Source organism: Haliotis rufescens, unplaced genomic scaffold (assembly GCF_023055435.1).
Source record: "Haliotis rufescens isolate VD_foot unplaced genomic scaffold, xgHalRufe1.0.p SCAF_9, whole genome shotgun sequence".
Lineage (NCBI taxonomy): Eukaryota > Metazoa > Mollusca > Gastropoda > Lepetellida > Haliotidae > Haliotis > Haliotis rufescens.
The window spans coordinates 30370759-30386189 of record NW_025964383.1 but is presented as its reverse complement, the minus strand read 5'-3'; the positions used below and the strand labels follow the sequence as shown (position 1 = coordinate 30386189).

Below are 15431 nucleotides of genomic sequence, written 5' to 3'. Positions count from 1 at the left end.
AGATAACATGGTGTTATCAGTTTGGGATGTCGTGAACAGTTGATGATGTCGTGAACAGTTGATGATGTTGTGAACAGTTGATGATGTCGCGAACAGTTGATGACCTCATGAACAGTTGATGATGTCGAAAATAGTTGATGATGTCATGAACAATTGATGACCTCATGAACAGTTGATGATGATGATGATGATGATGATGTTGTGAACAATTTATGACCTCATGAACAGTTGACGATGTCGTAAATAGTTGATGTTGTCGTGAACAATTGATAACCTCATGAACAGTTGATGATGCCGTAAATAGTTGATGATGTTGTCAACAATTGATGACCTCATGAACAGTTGATGATGTCCTGAACAATTGATGACCTCATGAACAGTTGATGATGCCGTAAATAGTTGATGATATCGTGAACAATTGATGACCTCATGAACAGTTTGTGATGTCGTAAATAGTTGATGATATCGTGAACAATTCATGACCTCAAGAACAGTTGATGATATCGTAAATAGTTGATGATGTCATGAACAACTGATGATAATATTATCCTCAACAATGAAGCTATGAGATATTTATATGGCTTCAACTGACAATGGATATTGATAATCACTAAAGTGAGTAATATCAATTTATCATAGGTGAGTGATATGGGCATTGTATGACGTGGCCATTGATGGAATTCTCAAGGCTGACACACTATCCACTAGACCACAGAGGCAGTCTTATTTGAGTTTTAACCCCAACACAGAGCCACCAGCCAACAATGACTGGATGAATAATAAACTATCTCTGTTCACTTCAAGTGAATAAATACTATATATGATACAGCTGTATCAAGATATACATTTATGTTCAAATAGCACAAATACTCAAGCCTAATTGTAACTGGAAACCTTAATATAAACAGCCAAGAAGGAAATCTTGAAAGGTGACAAGAACAAGACTTTCTCAAATATAATAGGCCTTTGGTGAAATCTTTTCATCTTTGGTCATGAACTTGTGCATACATTTTCTCTTGAAGTATGAAAAAATGGCCTTTTTCTCTCATGTTTAGCCATTATTATTAACATGTCTGAATAGTTTTCACACCAGTATTTCCAAGTTTTTATAAGTTTAGATTCCAGTGGACGACAAGGAGCTCTTTTCCCACCTCATCCGTTATAGATTTGACATAAGGTTGACAAATCACCATACACCAAGTTTGTTTTATATCTTGGTTTCCTTACCATGTTGGACAAATCCTGCCTTGTAGGTAGAGAAAATAGTACATATTAAAGACAAGTAAGAATTTTCTGCTCTTCAGAAATAATACTTGTTAGGGCTGGGACGAGTCCAAATTTACTACCTGGGTACCCCCCCCTCCCCACTATTACCTGACCCTACCTGGGTACCCGCTGTAGGTCTCAAGAGGTAGGTACAAATTGAAGTTGACTGAAGTTTTATTTTTATTCAAACATATAAGTGTCAGAAGGAATGGGCGTAGTAGTAAGAAAGAACTGTGAAAATTAGTGACTTGTAGTTTAAACATAGAGTTCTAGTTAATTTTTGTCATTAAATAATCTATCACATGACTAACCACAGGTCTGGGTAGTCATGTGGGTACCCAGGTCCTACTCAGTACCCACCCGACCCGAGTTACCTGTCCCAGCCCTAATACTCATATATGGATATTTTGTCATGTGTTGTAAACCTTCAGTCTAATATATCGTTTGCTCATTGCGTGCAAACTATGATTAAGCAATAACAAGAAACTCTTTTGTTGTAAACAAGTTATGCAGTGCTTTTATGAAGATATAGATAACTTTTTCTACAGGTCATTAATATTAAGATTATGAGGTGACTGTATTAGCTCTTAAAAATAACAATTCGCTATATTTATCATGTTTGGACTTTTTTAATGACATGTTTAAACGTTACCAGCAATCTAGATTAAGCTAAAATAGATGTTGGCATCAGTTCAAAAGATTTCCTTTTGTTTCGGAATTTGCCACATTCTTGCTTCTATTTCTATGGAATCCATATTTCGGGAACTATGTTTAAGAGATTGTCATTAGTTTCATGTCATTCTATATATAGGGGCACAGCTGGCCCAGTCATCTAAGGCGCCACAATTGAGTGTGTAGAGTTGCATCCCTTGGATGTGCCAGAAACCTGTGAATGTGGGTTTGCATCCCAGATTTGTCCTGATTATGTTTCTTGGTATATGTCAGCACCATTCAAGAACTGGGGGAGGCAGAGTGGCCTGGTTTTCTAGGGCGCCGCAATTTGTTGTGCAGAGTTGCGTTCCTTGAAAATAGGCACACCAGAAACATGATTGTGGGTTCAAATCTCTGATTATGTTACTAGGTTTATCAGCTTCATACCCATGCTCCTTGGTTTCACAAAGTGGTAAGCATCCGAGATCTGCATCACTTCGGGCTCTCCTCCCACTTTTAGATGGCATGATGTGATATTACTGGAATACTGTTCAAAGCGGCATTAAACACAACTCACTCACTCTCTCGCTTTCTTGTATCTTTTTATTTTTTTATTCATCATAATTAACTATTTTTGTTTTAATTTCTTATTGTGGCCCTTGGCTGTAGCTGTCGAATTGGTAGGTCATCTCATCAAAAAAAGAAACCCAATGTCACCTGATCATACATTCTTAATAACAATGAACCTTTGTTTCAGGATGGCGTGTCGATGTTTCTGGGATTCAGATACAGACAACTATGCTCAGGATATTTTCATGAATGTAAGTTGATCCCCAATCACAATATCTGCCAAAGCACTGGGAGGTATACATACTCACAATTTATATTTATACTGAAATGTTGGCAACTTATCTGTCTGTGAGACTAAAGCGGATGTGCTAGCTAGAAATACTAGTGATGTATATTTTACCATACAGAATGTTCTCGCTAAGGTGCACTGGAGATAGTTTCGTGTTTGTTCTTGAAACAGTAAACATATGTTTTGTTGCCCTTCCAACTTGATAAGATTATCACGCTTGTGGACAATTAAAATGTGTCTGTGTCATTTGTGGCTACTTTTTTAGCTCACCTGACTGAAAGTGATGTGAGATTATGTCCTAGCCTGCTTGTACATCTTCATCCAGGTCATGGCACTGATGAAGATGAAACTATAGGCATGCATGTTCCTGCCAATGACACCCCAATTTGTTCATATGGTTCATATCTGATTTTCAATATTGTCGCAATGGCGGCCATGCTGAAAAACATTTTTATGGGCTTTTCAGACATTTCTTTTTCAAACTCAATGAAATTTGGTATATGTGTAGCTACTAGTAGTAGAGGGGTTCAACATAGTCGTGTTTAGGTTTTGCAAATATTTTAAGTTTTGACCTTGATTTGATCATCATGCTTTGACCATGCTCTTAAATGCCATCTGTAAACATCATCTCCAAAACAAGGGGGCACGGGTGGCCCAGTCGTCTAAGGCGCCGCGATTCGCTGTGCAGACTTGCGTCCCTTGGGCACGCCAGAAACCTATGATTGTGGGTTCGAATCACGGTTCGCCCCGATTATGTTTCTAGGTTTGTGAGCACCATACCAGTGCTCGTGGGTTTCACCGAAGTGGTAAACGTCTGAGACCTGCATCACTTCGGGCTTTCCTCCCACATTAAGCTGACACGCTGTGATATAACTGGAATACTGTTAAAAGCGGCGTAAAAACCCAACTCACTCACACTCCTCCAAAACAACTGTCACAATGAAGCTGAAACCCATACATGCTTATTCCTACAAATGTTGATACCTGAATTTGTTAAAGAGTTTTGATTCTGATTTTCAGTATGTTGTGGGGCTTCAAGACATAATTGTCTTGTTTTATGATAGACATTTTAAATTGGAAATTTGATTTGAAAATCTTGCTTCAACCAGACTCTTAAATTGTATCAAAATGGATTCTAACAAGTTCTGAAAACGTCATCTCCTGAAAACCTACTGGACCAACTTCACTTGCTTGTTCTAACCAATTAGGACACCTGAAAATGTTAGAGGTTTGGATCCGATGTTCAATATGGGCTCCATATAATGGAATATGGTTTGTGTACGAGTCTCTACACATTTGTTGTGTATTTACGATATATTATATTGTAAACTTGATCTGAACTTGAGGCTTTAGCAATGCTCTAAACCCGCATCACATTTAAGTATGGATCTGTAATCGCCTCTGAAGTTAGCCCGCTGGACTGACGAGGCTGAGGCTTGGATGTTTCTGCTTATGATAACATATTTTGTTGAGCTCATTTCAACTTATTGTAATTGTTTTTGTCCTTATTCTTAAAATCAATTGAAACAAATTTGCTAAAACGCCATTAATGTCTCTCCAAAAAGAGTTTGAAGTGTTATAAAATCAACAAAAAGAATACTACTTTGTAATTTGTTTAAAAAAACCCAATGTTGCTGAAACTGAGAAACTTTGATGAAATTTAACAGCTTGGTTAATATGCCCATATCAGTTATATTATCGTGGAAATGTTTAACTATGAGAGATAAATATCCCCTGGTCTAAAGTAATGAGATTTTTTGTAGTGTGATGAGATTTTGCTTATGATCAGAGATATTTTTCTTTAAAGAGACTGTATTTGGTTTTCGTTATTAGTGACTCAAATTATGATGCAATTAATGTAATACTCGTTTATATAGAAATTATCCTCGCATATTCCATTTTCAAACACTTATTTATTCCTCTGCAAATATTATTGGATAGTGAGCATTGTTAACTGAAATAGAATACAAAATGCATTAATATTTATGTATTTTTGTTCATTGTCGAATTTAGAAGGGACTAATCATGTGTACAATTATAGATCGTTTCATAGACGTGTTTACCACAATCAGCTGTTAATTTTGTTGGCAAGCGGGAGACAACAATCTGCCGTTCTCAGATGTTTAGTTCTTAATTGAATATATTCAAAGTGAAAAGATATAATATAGCGACTTGTAAATAGTGTTACTGTTTGCTGGCAAAAAATATGTTATTTCCAATCGAAAATGATATTTCCATCTGTAGTGTGTACTGTTCTGAAGGAAATATGGTTAAGTTTCGCATTAATTAGAAGTGACCATTCTTCAAATGTTTGTTATACAATGAACATTGTTCCAGGTTCATGTTTTGTTTGATGACTAACCCAATGGAGGGGAGACATTGTTTTTGTCTCCGTTCTCGTTAGCGTCGACGTTCCCATTTTATACTGGGCCATAACTTGAAAATTGTTCAATGTTTTTCAATGAAACTTGGCATGTGAATTGCTCATCTCATCAGCTTACTGATGTCTTTTGCTGTTTTGAAATTTTCCAACAGATTTTTCTTATGTTTCCATGGAAACAATTTTGACCTTGTCTTAAACAAACTCTAGGCTTCGTTTCCCAGCCATAACTCACAAACTAATGATATTTTTTTCATGAAACTATACATGTGCAATGACCACATGCTCAACTATTACCTTTTCATATTTATCAATTATTAACTTTTTCATTTTCTTGTGTTTCCATGGAAACAATTTCGACTTGGTCTCAAACAACTTTCATTTGTTTCCCGCCCAAACTCTGCAGCTAATGAATATTTCTGCATTAAACCATTATCATTCCAGGTTTTTATTTGTTTTTGTGAGTATAAACACATTCTAGATAAGGTATTTGTTTCCCGTAGAAGGCGGCATAAAAATGTTGATGAGTAACCAGAAGTTTAAACAACTGTTTACATTCACGATGTTTATGAGCTATGTTTGAATGATTAAGTCACATTTTTCAATTTTTAATCTGAAAGCAAACGTATCATAGCATATTCTAAACTGTTAATTCAACTTGCTCTTTGGCCACGAGAAATAGTTCACAATTCTTATTTCTCGCATGGTGGCAATTCTTGCATGTTCATGAAAACTCTTCCCACTAGTGCTGCCTTACTTAAAGGCTAGGTTAATGTCAACTTAGATACATTTGTTTTTTATCGGAAATATGTATATTAGTATAGAGAAAGGTTTGTAGGTATATCTATGTAGTTTTTGTTTTGTTGTCATTCCAAAATCAAAATTTCACCAAGTTCAAAGTTTGGTCAAAAGTATTCTTCTAGTCAGTTCTGAAGGGCAAACTTAAACATCGTTATGAGTGCTATGTGGCACACATGAGAAATAGATATTTTATTAAGGGAATATTAATGTTAAGTAGCAGTTTTTGTTGACAATCCGACTGTTGACTCTATGTATATGTGAAGGTGAGCTACAGTGCCTTGGCAATATTTGTGAGGATGATCACTCTCACGATTTATGCTTCATATTTCTTCAGGAGTTGATGTAAAATCCATGAGAACATGTTATGACACACAGAGTTCATTGTCCTTGGTCTTTCATGTTTTCTGCAATAATATTTCAATCTAGAGACACCCTAAGCACATCTAAACCTTTAGGTTGTGATAACAGTGTTATGGCAAGGAGGATCTGTATTTTCTTGTTTAATTTATAACACTGATAACAAAAACAAATCACAAAAAGGTCAACATATATGTCCACGTTCTAGCAGGTATGGACATGATAGAGTGTTTACATGAATATGAAATATATATTTTTATTATTTGCCCATGAAGAGATCACCCGTTTAATAAACATACAGCTGTATACCAATACCAAAACGCGTGCTTATATACTCTCGGAACACGTTTCACGAAAAATATTGAAAGCTCTCAACATCCCTTGGCTTATTCAACGACATTGCATGTGGAGATGATAGATCACTGAGAGGAGCTTATGCACTCTCGATGACCCCAGCAACCTTGTTGCTAGGGTGACGTCACATGGCATTGTTTCGCTGAAGGATCTTGCAACTAAATTCCACAAATTACGTCATCGGGTATCGGGTAACTGATAACCTTAGCGCTACGATAATTTTGTGGAACGGACGCCTGAATTCTAAAGATGGATCGTTGTATGGTATTAAAATCATACATTTCAACTTTTGATGTGTTTGAAGTATTATTCTGTTAAACTCAATTGTATTATGCCATGGATCATGTAGGTGTCAGCCTATTCACAGTCGACAGTATAATTCTAAATACGTTATAAATGGCAAGTAATAAATAAAATACTAAACTCGCTCCCGTGTAAAACCAATTTTGTGAAACTTGTGAATAGTTGTGGTATCTGACTCGCTTTGGCTCGTCAGATACCACAACTATTCACTCGTTTCATAAAATTGGTATTACAGGGGAGCTCGTTTAGTATTCTATATATATTTTGTTTCTGTAATGATAATCACAACCTGTTTGAAAACAAACAACACTGAGTGGATATTTGGAACCTTCATGCTCCTTTTGGGGCAAATGTCAGTGTGACTTCATTGGTTCATGTTTTTAATCCAATGTTTCAGGATTCCATATTCTGTGTGGCAGCTGCCTTCGGTGTGTTCTACTATTGAAATCAACAACGCCTTCACCGTGTCATTCTGTTATTGACAATTGTACATTGCTCTACATTGACTGAAATGCACCACATCGTTCAAGGAGTCTGGGAATTGCAGCAGCATTATGCATCAGAATTGATAAATAGGATTGCCTGATGCCCGTGGACACTATATTACATGACAGGGCAGACTTGTTAACATTTATTACCTGTTAAGAAATATAACAGCAGATGTTCGTTGGAAGATGTAGTGTTAGAAATAATGCTTGACAAGCATGTCCTGTGTCAAGGTTCTGTTTCAAAGAACAGAAAGGTTTAAGCACTTGGGCTCTTTGCAAACAATTCTATTAAGCCTAAACCCTCAAGAAACCTGTGTGCCTCCTCTTATGCAGTGAAATTGTCCAGAAACCTTGTTTAGTGGATCAGCGTTAGAAATTGAGGGTGCCCTGGGTTCCTTGAGGTTTGTGTTGAGGTATTTGTTTGTTGGGACCACATTGAGCTTTTACTTTTGACATAAGTTATACAACAAGGACCCTTTCACTGTCATGCTTATTTTTGAACTTGTTTCTTGTACAAATGCTCCTCGCTCTTATCAATATGTTTAAAGCCTTCAGCTCTTACAAAATAAAAGTGTGAGATGTGTAAGATACTGAGCTTATCCCTCTGCTCGTTACAGTTAGTACCTGATGTAGCAAGACAAACTTGCCGGTTGATGCAAATGCTGTGAAACAAAATATAACTTCTTTTCATGTTCACAAGTGTTGTTTTTTGAAGATGTTGGAAACAAATTATTTGTTGTTTTTATCCACCAAAATCAATCAGTGATGTTGCAATACACACAAACAAAACAATGACACATTGTAGAGTTGGTTCCAGTGTACAGTTGGTTCACAGTCCATGAATAATCTCAGTGATGTGATGTTTGACATTCCAGCCTTTTGAACCCAGCTTCATCACCGGTATCATTTTATATTTTTGTAAAGATTTCATCCCAGAAGGGGGCATTGGCAGCCCACTCATCCAAGACACCACAAAATTGCTATGCAAAGTTCCGTCCTTTCGGTGTGCCATGTTCCTATGGTCACGGGTTCAAATCCCAGATTCTCCCTGATTATGATCATTGGTTTGTCAGCACCAAACCCATGCGTGTGGGTTTTTACCAAAATGGTATATGTCTGAACCTACACCACTTCAGGCTTTCCAGGCACATTAAGTGATGTGTGGCGATGATACAAAGTGAAATATAAGACAACTTGGTCAGTCATTCCCTGGTGTGTTGTCTCTATGTAATTCTCCTTGTCTGGTTCCACAGATTCTATATCAATAGCATCTTATTCAGGGGTCCCTTCCACAAAGTGATAGTAGCGGTGATTGTAACTACAATACTTGCACATAAAAGGCGACTATGCTTGTCGTACGAGGCGACTAACGGGATTGGGTGGTCAGGCTTGCTGACTTGGTTGATGCATGTCATCGATCCCAATTGCGTGGATCGATACTAATGATATCAATCACTGGATTGTCTGGTCCAGACTCGATTAGTTACAGACCGCCGTCATATAGCTGGAATATTGCTGAGTGTGGCGTTAAGCAACAAACAAACAAACAAACAAACTTGCACACAGACTTACGACTATCATAGCCTTGAAATTGCTTTGTCAACAATGCCATGACTTGTTTTCCTGAGGATTATAAAAGTCATGACAAGGATAACTTTTAGATGACATATGTGCTTATTAATATTATTTTTTAAGATTTGAACATATTTTCTGTTTATATTTGAACATTTATGACACTGGTAATTGATATAGAAACAAATCGCCGCATTGACATATTGTAAAGGGCAGAGAAATTGTTTGTGTTTGAACATGTTCAGCAAATGATTGTAAGTCTACTTACATTGGACAAAACTTATTACTGTTAATTGTATTTTCTTCTTGGAGCTCAAATCCTTTTGAATATTTTAAGCTCAAAGTTAAAAGATCTACAATTCTTTAATTGTTAAAACTTTCTGCATGTTTCTTTATACAAATTGTCTGTGTCTATGTCCAGGATCTGGACGAGGATACGGATGTGTGTTGTACCAGTGGTTAACACCAATCACGTCAAACCCCGTTTCTCTCCCAAACCAATCTCATTAAAATAAGATCTGGCTGCCGCTAAACAAAGATCTGAGGACATCCCATTACGGGTCACGTCAGAACGACCTTTCGCGAACTTTGATCGACCACTGAAATGACATACAAGAAGTCGACATCAACCAATTAGAAAGCAGCTTTCTCGAGCTTTACGGCACTTGTTTCAACCTGGCGACTTCCATTTCAGGCTACACTTGAAAAATATGTTGACACAGTTCTCGATTAAAATTTTGAAAACTGAACAAACGGACATTCCCGAATGTCTAATATATGGTTGAGATTGTATAGCAGTTCTTCCCACATACTGTGCAACGTCTCCTCCGTTCAAATGTTTATCCCACGGAAGTGAGAGATAGACAAAATTATTGACGTAATCAGTCGTATGGGCCATAACTGTCGTTTGGAATACCCCGTGTTAACGTTTTTGAGGTTGCGTGATTAGAAAACACATTCCGACTGTCACTTTCAGGATCTGGTAAGCGACGCTTTGATTGGTCGGATGAAAGGTAGTTCTGACATGACCCGTAATGGGATGTCCTTAGATCTTTGTTTAGTGATAGCGAGAACTGAGATCTGATTTTAATGAGATTAATTCCAAACCTGAATACAGTGTGTGAAGCTCATCCCTGGTGTCTCCCATCTTGGTATTTCTTAGAATATTGCTGAAAGTAGAATAAAACCTGACTGACTGACTCACTCACTCTCCTTATGATACACTCTGAAATCATGCTGTCTGCCCGTTCTGAACAGAGTGAGTGTGAGTGAGTGAGTATGGTTTTACTCCGCTTTTAGCAATATTCCAGCAATATCACTGGGACACCAGAAATAGGCCTCACACATTGTACCCATGTCGGGAATCGAACCCGTGTCTTTGGCATGACGAGCGAACGCTTTAACCACTAGGCTACCCGACCGCCCCGTTCTGGACAGAGGCCAAGGCGGACTAGTGCCCCAGAGCCATATGTTTCTTTTGGGGCTGATTCAAATGGACATGGTCGCAATGAGTATGAATAAAACATATTGGTGACAATAGAGATCATCAACTCTGGTGCTCATTAACTGCTAATACACCAAGAACTGATGCTATCTGCCTGTTCATGTGCTGAGGCCAGGGCAAGACAGGTCTCCAGTTAACTGAAATGGCGACAATGGCTTAGTATGAATGATACACATGGATGACTTCAAGGAGTATCTATGGTTGTGATCTGGTTGACTGAAGGCAACCCGTTTCAACCACTGCATCACCAGTATTGCACTCATTACATGACATTCCTATTAAGGGTATTAGTGTATGGCAACAGTACAAAATGCCACTGTATGAGTGTGTTCCTGTAGTTGATGATGAGGATCTGTCTGAGGCTGACCCATACCTGGGCTGTCGGGTAGCCTAGTGGTTAAAGTGTTTGCTTGTCATACCGAAGACCCGGGTACAATGTGTGAAGCCCATTTCTGGTGTCCCCCGCTGTGATATTGCTAAAAGCGGCATAAAACCAAAGTCACTCACTCACTCACTGACCCATCCCTATTGAGACAAATACTTGCTTTTGTCACAATATCATACATGTTCTACTGGGACCAGGTACCAATGTTAACCAAAACCCGGCTGCTTTAAAAGCAGGAATGATGCGGATAGATTGACAAGAAATGATGTATTTCTTTGTGTGGAGAACCATGATTTAGGAGGGACGAAGTACAGGCATCTGTGATTAAGAAAATGTTTTGTTTGAAACTAAATGTATATAAGATGACAATATTTATAGTTCTCAATTAAAACCATATGTTTAAAGCTTGTGTTGTTGTTTGTTTCAAGTTGATGAGCTATTCAACAGGGACACTTGCTTACTTTGAGATTTACCATAGCTTTCAGTTCCTGAAGAAGTAAATACTTTAACATTGTGACATCATGATGGACAACAATTTCTTGTGTTTGTTTCCCTGAAGCTCATTAGTGGAGGTATTCTGAAGTTGCACAGAATTTCTTTTTCTATTGGACAATTGACTTGCCTTGTGTTTGTTCCCTGTGAGCCTCAGGTTAGCTGTAGTGATATATATCATGCACCTTGTGAACATCACAGGTTAGCTGTAGTGATATATATCATGCACCTTGGGAACATCAGGTAAGCAGTAGTGATATATATCATGCACCTTGTGAACAGCAGGTTAGCTGTAGTGATATATGTCATGCACCCTTTGAACATCAGGTAAGCAGTAGTGATATATATCATGCACCTTGTGAACATCAGGTTACCTGTAGTGATATATATCATGCACCTTGTGAACATCAGGTTAGCTGTAGTGATATATATCATGTACCCTTCGAACATCAGGTTAGCTGTAGTGATATATGTCATGCACCTTGTGAACATCAGGTTACCTGTAGTGATATATATCATGCACCTTGTGAACATCAGGTTAGCTGTAGTGATATATGTCATGCACCTTGGGAACATCAGGTTAGCTGTTGTGATATATATATTATGTACCTTGTGAACATCAGGTTAGCTGTTGTGATATATATCATGCACTCTGTGAACATCAGGTAAGTTGTAGTGATATATATCATGCACTCTGTGAACATCAGGTTAGCTGTAGTGATATATATCATACACCTTGTGAACATCAGGTTAGCTTTAGTGATATATATCATGCACCTTGTGAACATCAGGTTAGCAGTTGTGATATATATCATGTACCTTGTGAACATCAGGTTAGCTGTAGTGATATATGTCATGCACCTTGTGAGCATCAGGTTAGCTGTAGTGATGTATATCATGCACTCTGTGAACATCAGGTTAGCTGTAGTGATATATATCATGCACCTTGTGAATATCAGGTTAGCTGTAGTGATATATATCATGCACCCTTTGAACATCAGGTTAGCTGTAGTGATATATGTCATGCACCTTGTGAACATCAGGTTAGCTGTAGTGATATATATCATGCACCCTGTGAACATCAGGTTAGCTGTAGTGATATATATCATGCACCCTTTGAACATCAGGTTAGCTGTAGTGATATATGTCATGCACCTTGTGAACATCAGGTTAGCTGCAGTGATATATATCATGCACCCTGTGAACATCAGGTTAGCTGTTGTGATATATATCATGCACCTTGGGAACATCAGGTTAGCAGTAGTGATATATATCATGCACCTTGTGAACATCAGGTTAGCAGTAGTGATATATATCATGCACCTTGTGAACATCAGGTTAGCTGTAGTGATATATATCATGCACCTTGTGAACATCAGGTTAGCAGTAGTGATATATATCATGCACCTTGTGAACATCAGGTTAGCTGTAGGGATATATATCATGCACCTTGTGAACATCAGGTTAGCTGTAGCTATGTCATACTTGTGAACATCAGGTTAGCTGTAGTGATATATATCATGCACCTTGTGAACATCAGGTTAGCAGTAGTGATATATATCATGCACCTTGTGAACATCAGGTTAGCTGTAGTGATATATGTCATACTTGTGAACATCAGGTTAGCTGTAGTGATATATATTATGCACCTTGTGAACATCAGGTTAGCTGTAGTGATATATATCATGCACCTTGTGAACATCAGGTTAGCTGTAGTGATATATATCATGCACCTTGGGAACATCAGGTTAGCAGTAGTGATATATATCATGCACCTTGGGAACATCAGGTTAGCAGTAGTGATATATATAATGCACCTTGTGAACATCAGGTTAGCTGTAGTATTATATATCATGCACCTTGGGAACATCAGGTTAACTGTAGTGATATATATCATGCACCTTGTGAACATCAGGTTAGCAGTAGTGATATATATCATGCACCTTGTGAACATCAGGTTAGCTGTAGTGATGTATATCATGCACCTTGGGAACATCAGGTTAGCAGTAGTGATATATATCATGCACCTTGGGAACATCAGGTTAGCAGTAGTGATATATATCATGCACCTTGGGAACATCAGGTTAGCTGTATGGATATATATCATGCACCTTGTGAACATCAGGTTAGCTGTAGTGATGTATATCATGCACCTTGTGAGCTAAGACAAAATTGTTATGGATCAGCAACTTCCTTATTACAATCGGGCGACGTTTCTGTGTAGATTCTAACACAGGTATCAAACAAATGATGTACAAACTAGGTATGAACATGATATATATACATAACAATAGATAGGTGTTTATATAACAGATAAGGTTGATGTACACTGATTGATTAGGTAGTTATGATAAGACAAGTTTATACATATGCTAACCTACATAGTATGTCTTGTAGGCGTCTGGATAGCTAAAGACATGCGCCTCGTGGGCACGTAGACATGTCCAACATAATATGCATATTCGTGCATAGACTTGCGACCACCATTATTCATATGAGTGCGGCGTTAAGCAGCGAACAAACAAAAACACTGTTCAACATTCCACGCATAAGTAGCATATAATTTATAAATGAACGTTTTATTGGGACTAATTCAACACGTATTATCCCCGTGTTTCCGTCAGTGAAACACCTGTGCCGCTTCCAGCTCGGTTCAACATTGCACTCACAAAACATATTTCACACGTTAGACCTTTCCGTACCAGTTCATTGTAACGCTTTCTCTGGCTGCACGGGTGTTCTCTAAACAGTTATCTTATATCCATTGTCCGGTGTTCTAGAAAGTGTGGCAGCGACCGTACGTGATTCGACAGTTGGTGCAGATTGTATGTTACGGTGTGATTGTTGCACTTATAGAGCGACGTGTGTACACGTGTGTGTGTGTGTGTGTGTGTGTGTGTGGCTGTTTGTACTAGTCCGGACTAATGCTGATTTTATAGTGCAAGCCCACTGAGATACCATGCCGCAGTTTAACATGAATACCCCATTCAGAGACAGTATACTGACTCCGAGCCGACCAGTCCTTGTTTGAGCCGGCAACAACGAGTACCATCTTTTAATGCGGTCTTTTGGTATGACGCGGCCGGAGAACGAAGTCTGTATCCACTAGATCACATCACGGAGGCGGTCGGGTGATGATGTTACTCATATATGATGCCAACGTATACACACACATGAGGCTCTCGTATACTACTACTACTACTACTACTACTACTACTACTACTACTACTATTACTCTACTGTGTGGTCAGGCTCTCTGACTTGGTTGAAGCATGTCATCGATCCCAATTGCGCGGATCGATGCTCATGATGTCAATCACTGGAGTGCGGCGTAAAACAACCAACCAACCAACTACTGTGTGTACTTATATTGCGCTAAAGTTTATCCTTACACAAGGTGTATGCTCGAAGCGCTTGCATTATTACTCCGCTCAATGGATCAGTGTGCACTTGACCTTTTTCATTCTCATCACCCTGGGGAGTATACTTGGGAGTATTCACTTGTATGGAACGCTAGTTGACAGACAGATAGTTTTGTTATAGTGTTGGAGGCCCCGTGGCCCGGAGTACAATCTTACACACATAGCTAGACTAACATGTAGTCTATAAAATCTTATATTACACAATATCCTTCTTGATTCTAAAAAAATAAATATCCCTATGCTGATTTCACGTGGAACGGGGTAGCCCAGTCGTCTAAGGCGCCGCGATTCGCTGTGCAGAGTTGCGTCCCTTGGGCGCGCCAGAAACCTATGATTGTGGGTTCGAATACCGGTTCGCCCCGACTATGTTTCTAGGTTTGTGAGCACCATACCCGTGCTCGTGGGTTTCACAGAAGTGGTAAACGTCTGGGACCTGCATCACTTCGGGCTGTCCTCTCACATTAAGCTGACACGCCGCGACATAACTGGAATACTGTTAAAAGCGGCGTTTAACCAAACTCACTCACTCACTCACTCACTCATGTGGAACGGAGCTAGCTAGAGCTGGCTAGACTTGCTTTTGTATGCGTTTCTAGA

General features: G+C 38.6%; 1 protein-coding gene across 2 annotated transcripts in view; it reads left to right on the top strand.

Annotated features, from left to right (window-relative positions):
- Positions 1–11324, top strand: part of LOC124118568 (dynein light chain Tctex-type protein 2B-like) — a 30168-nt gene extending 18844 nt beyond the window's left edge. For both annotated transcript variants that reach the window (XM_048390882.1, XM_048390883.1), the window contains exons 4-5: positions 2675–2738; positions 7369–11324. In XM_048390882.1, coding sequence (XP_048246839.1) covers positions 2675–2738; positions 7369–7416 — 112 coding nt within the window. In that variant the 3' untranslated portion in view covers positions 7417–11324. The remainder of the gene's footprint in view (positions 1–2674; positions 2739–7368) is intronic.
- The last annotated feature ends 4107 nt before the right edge of the window (positions 11325–15431 follow it).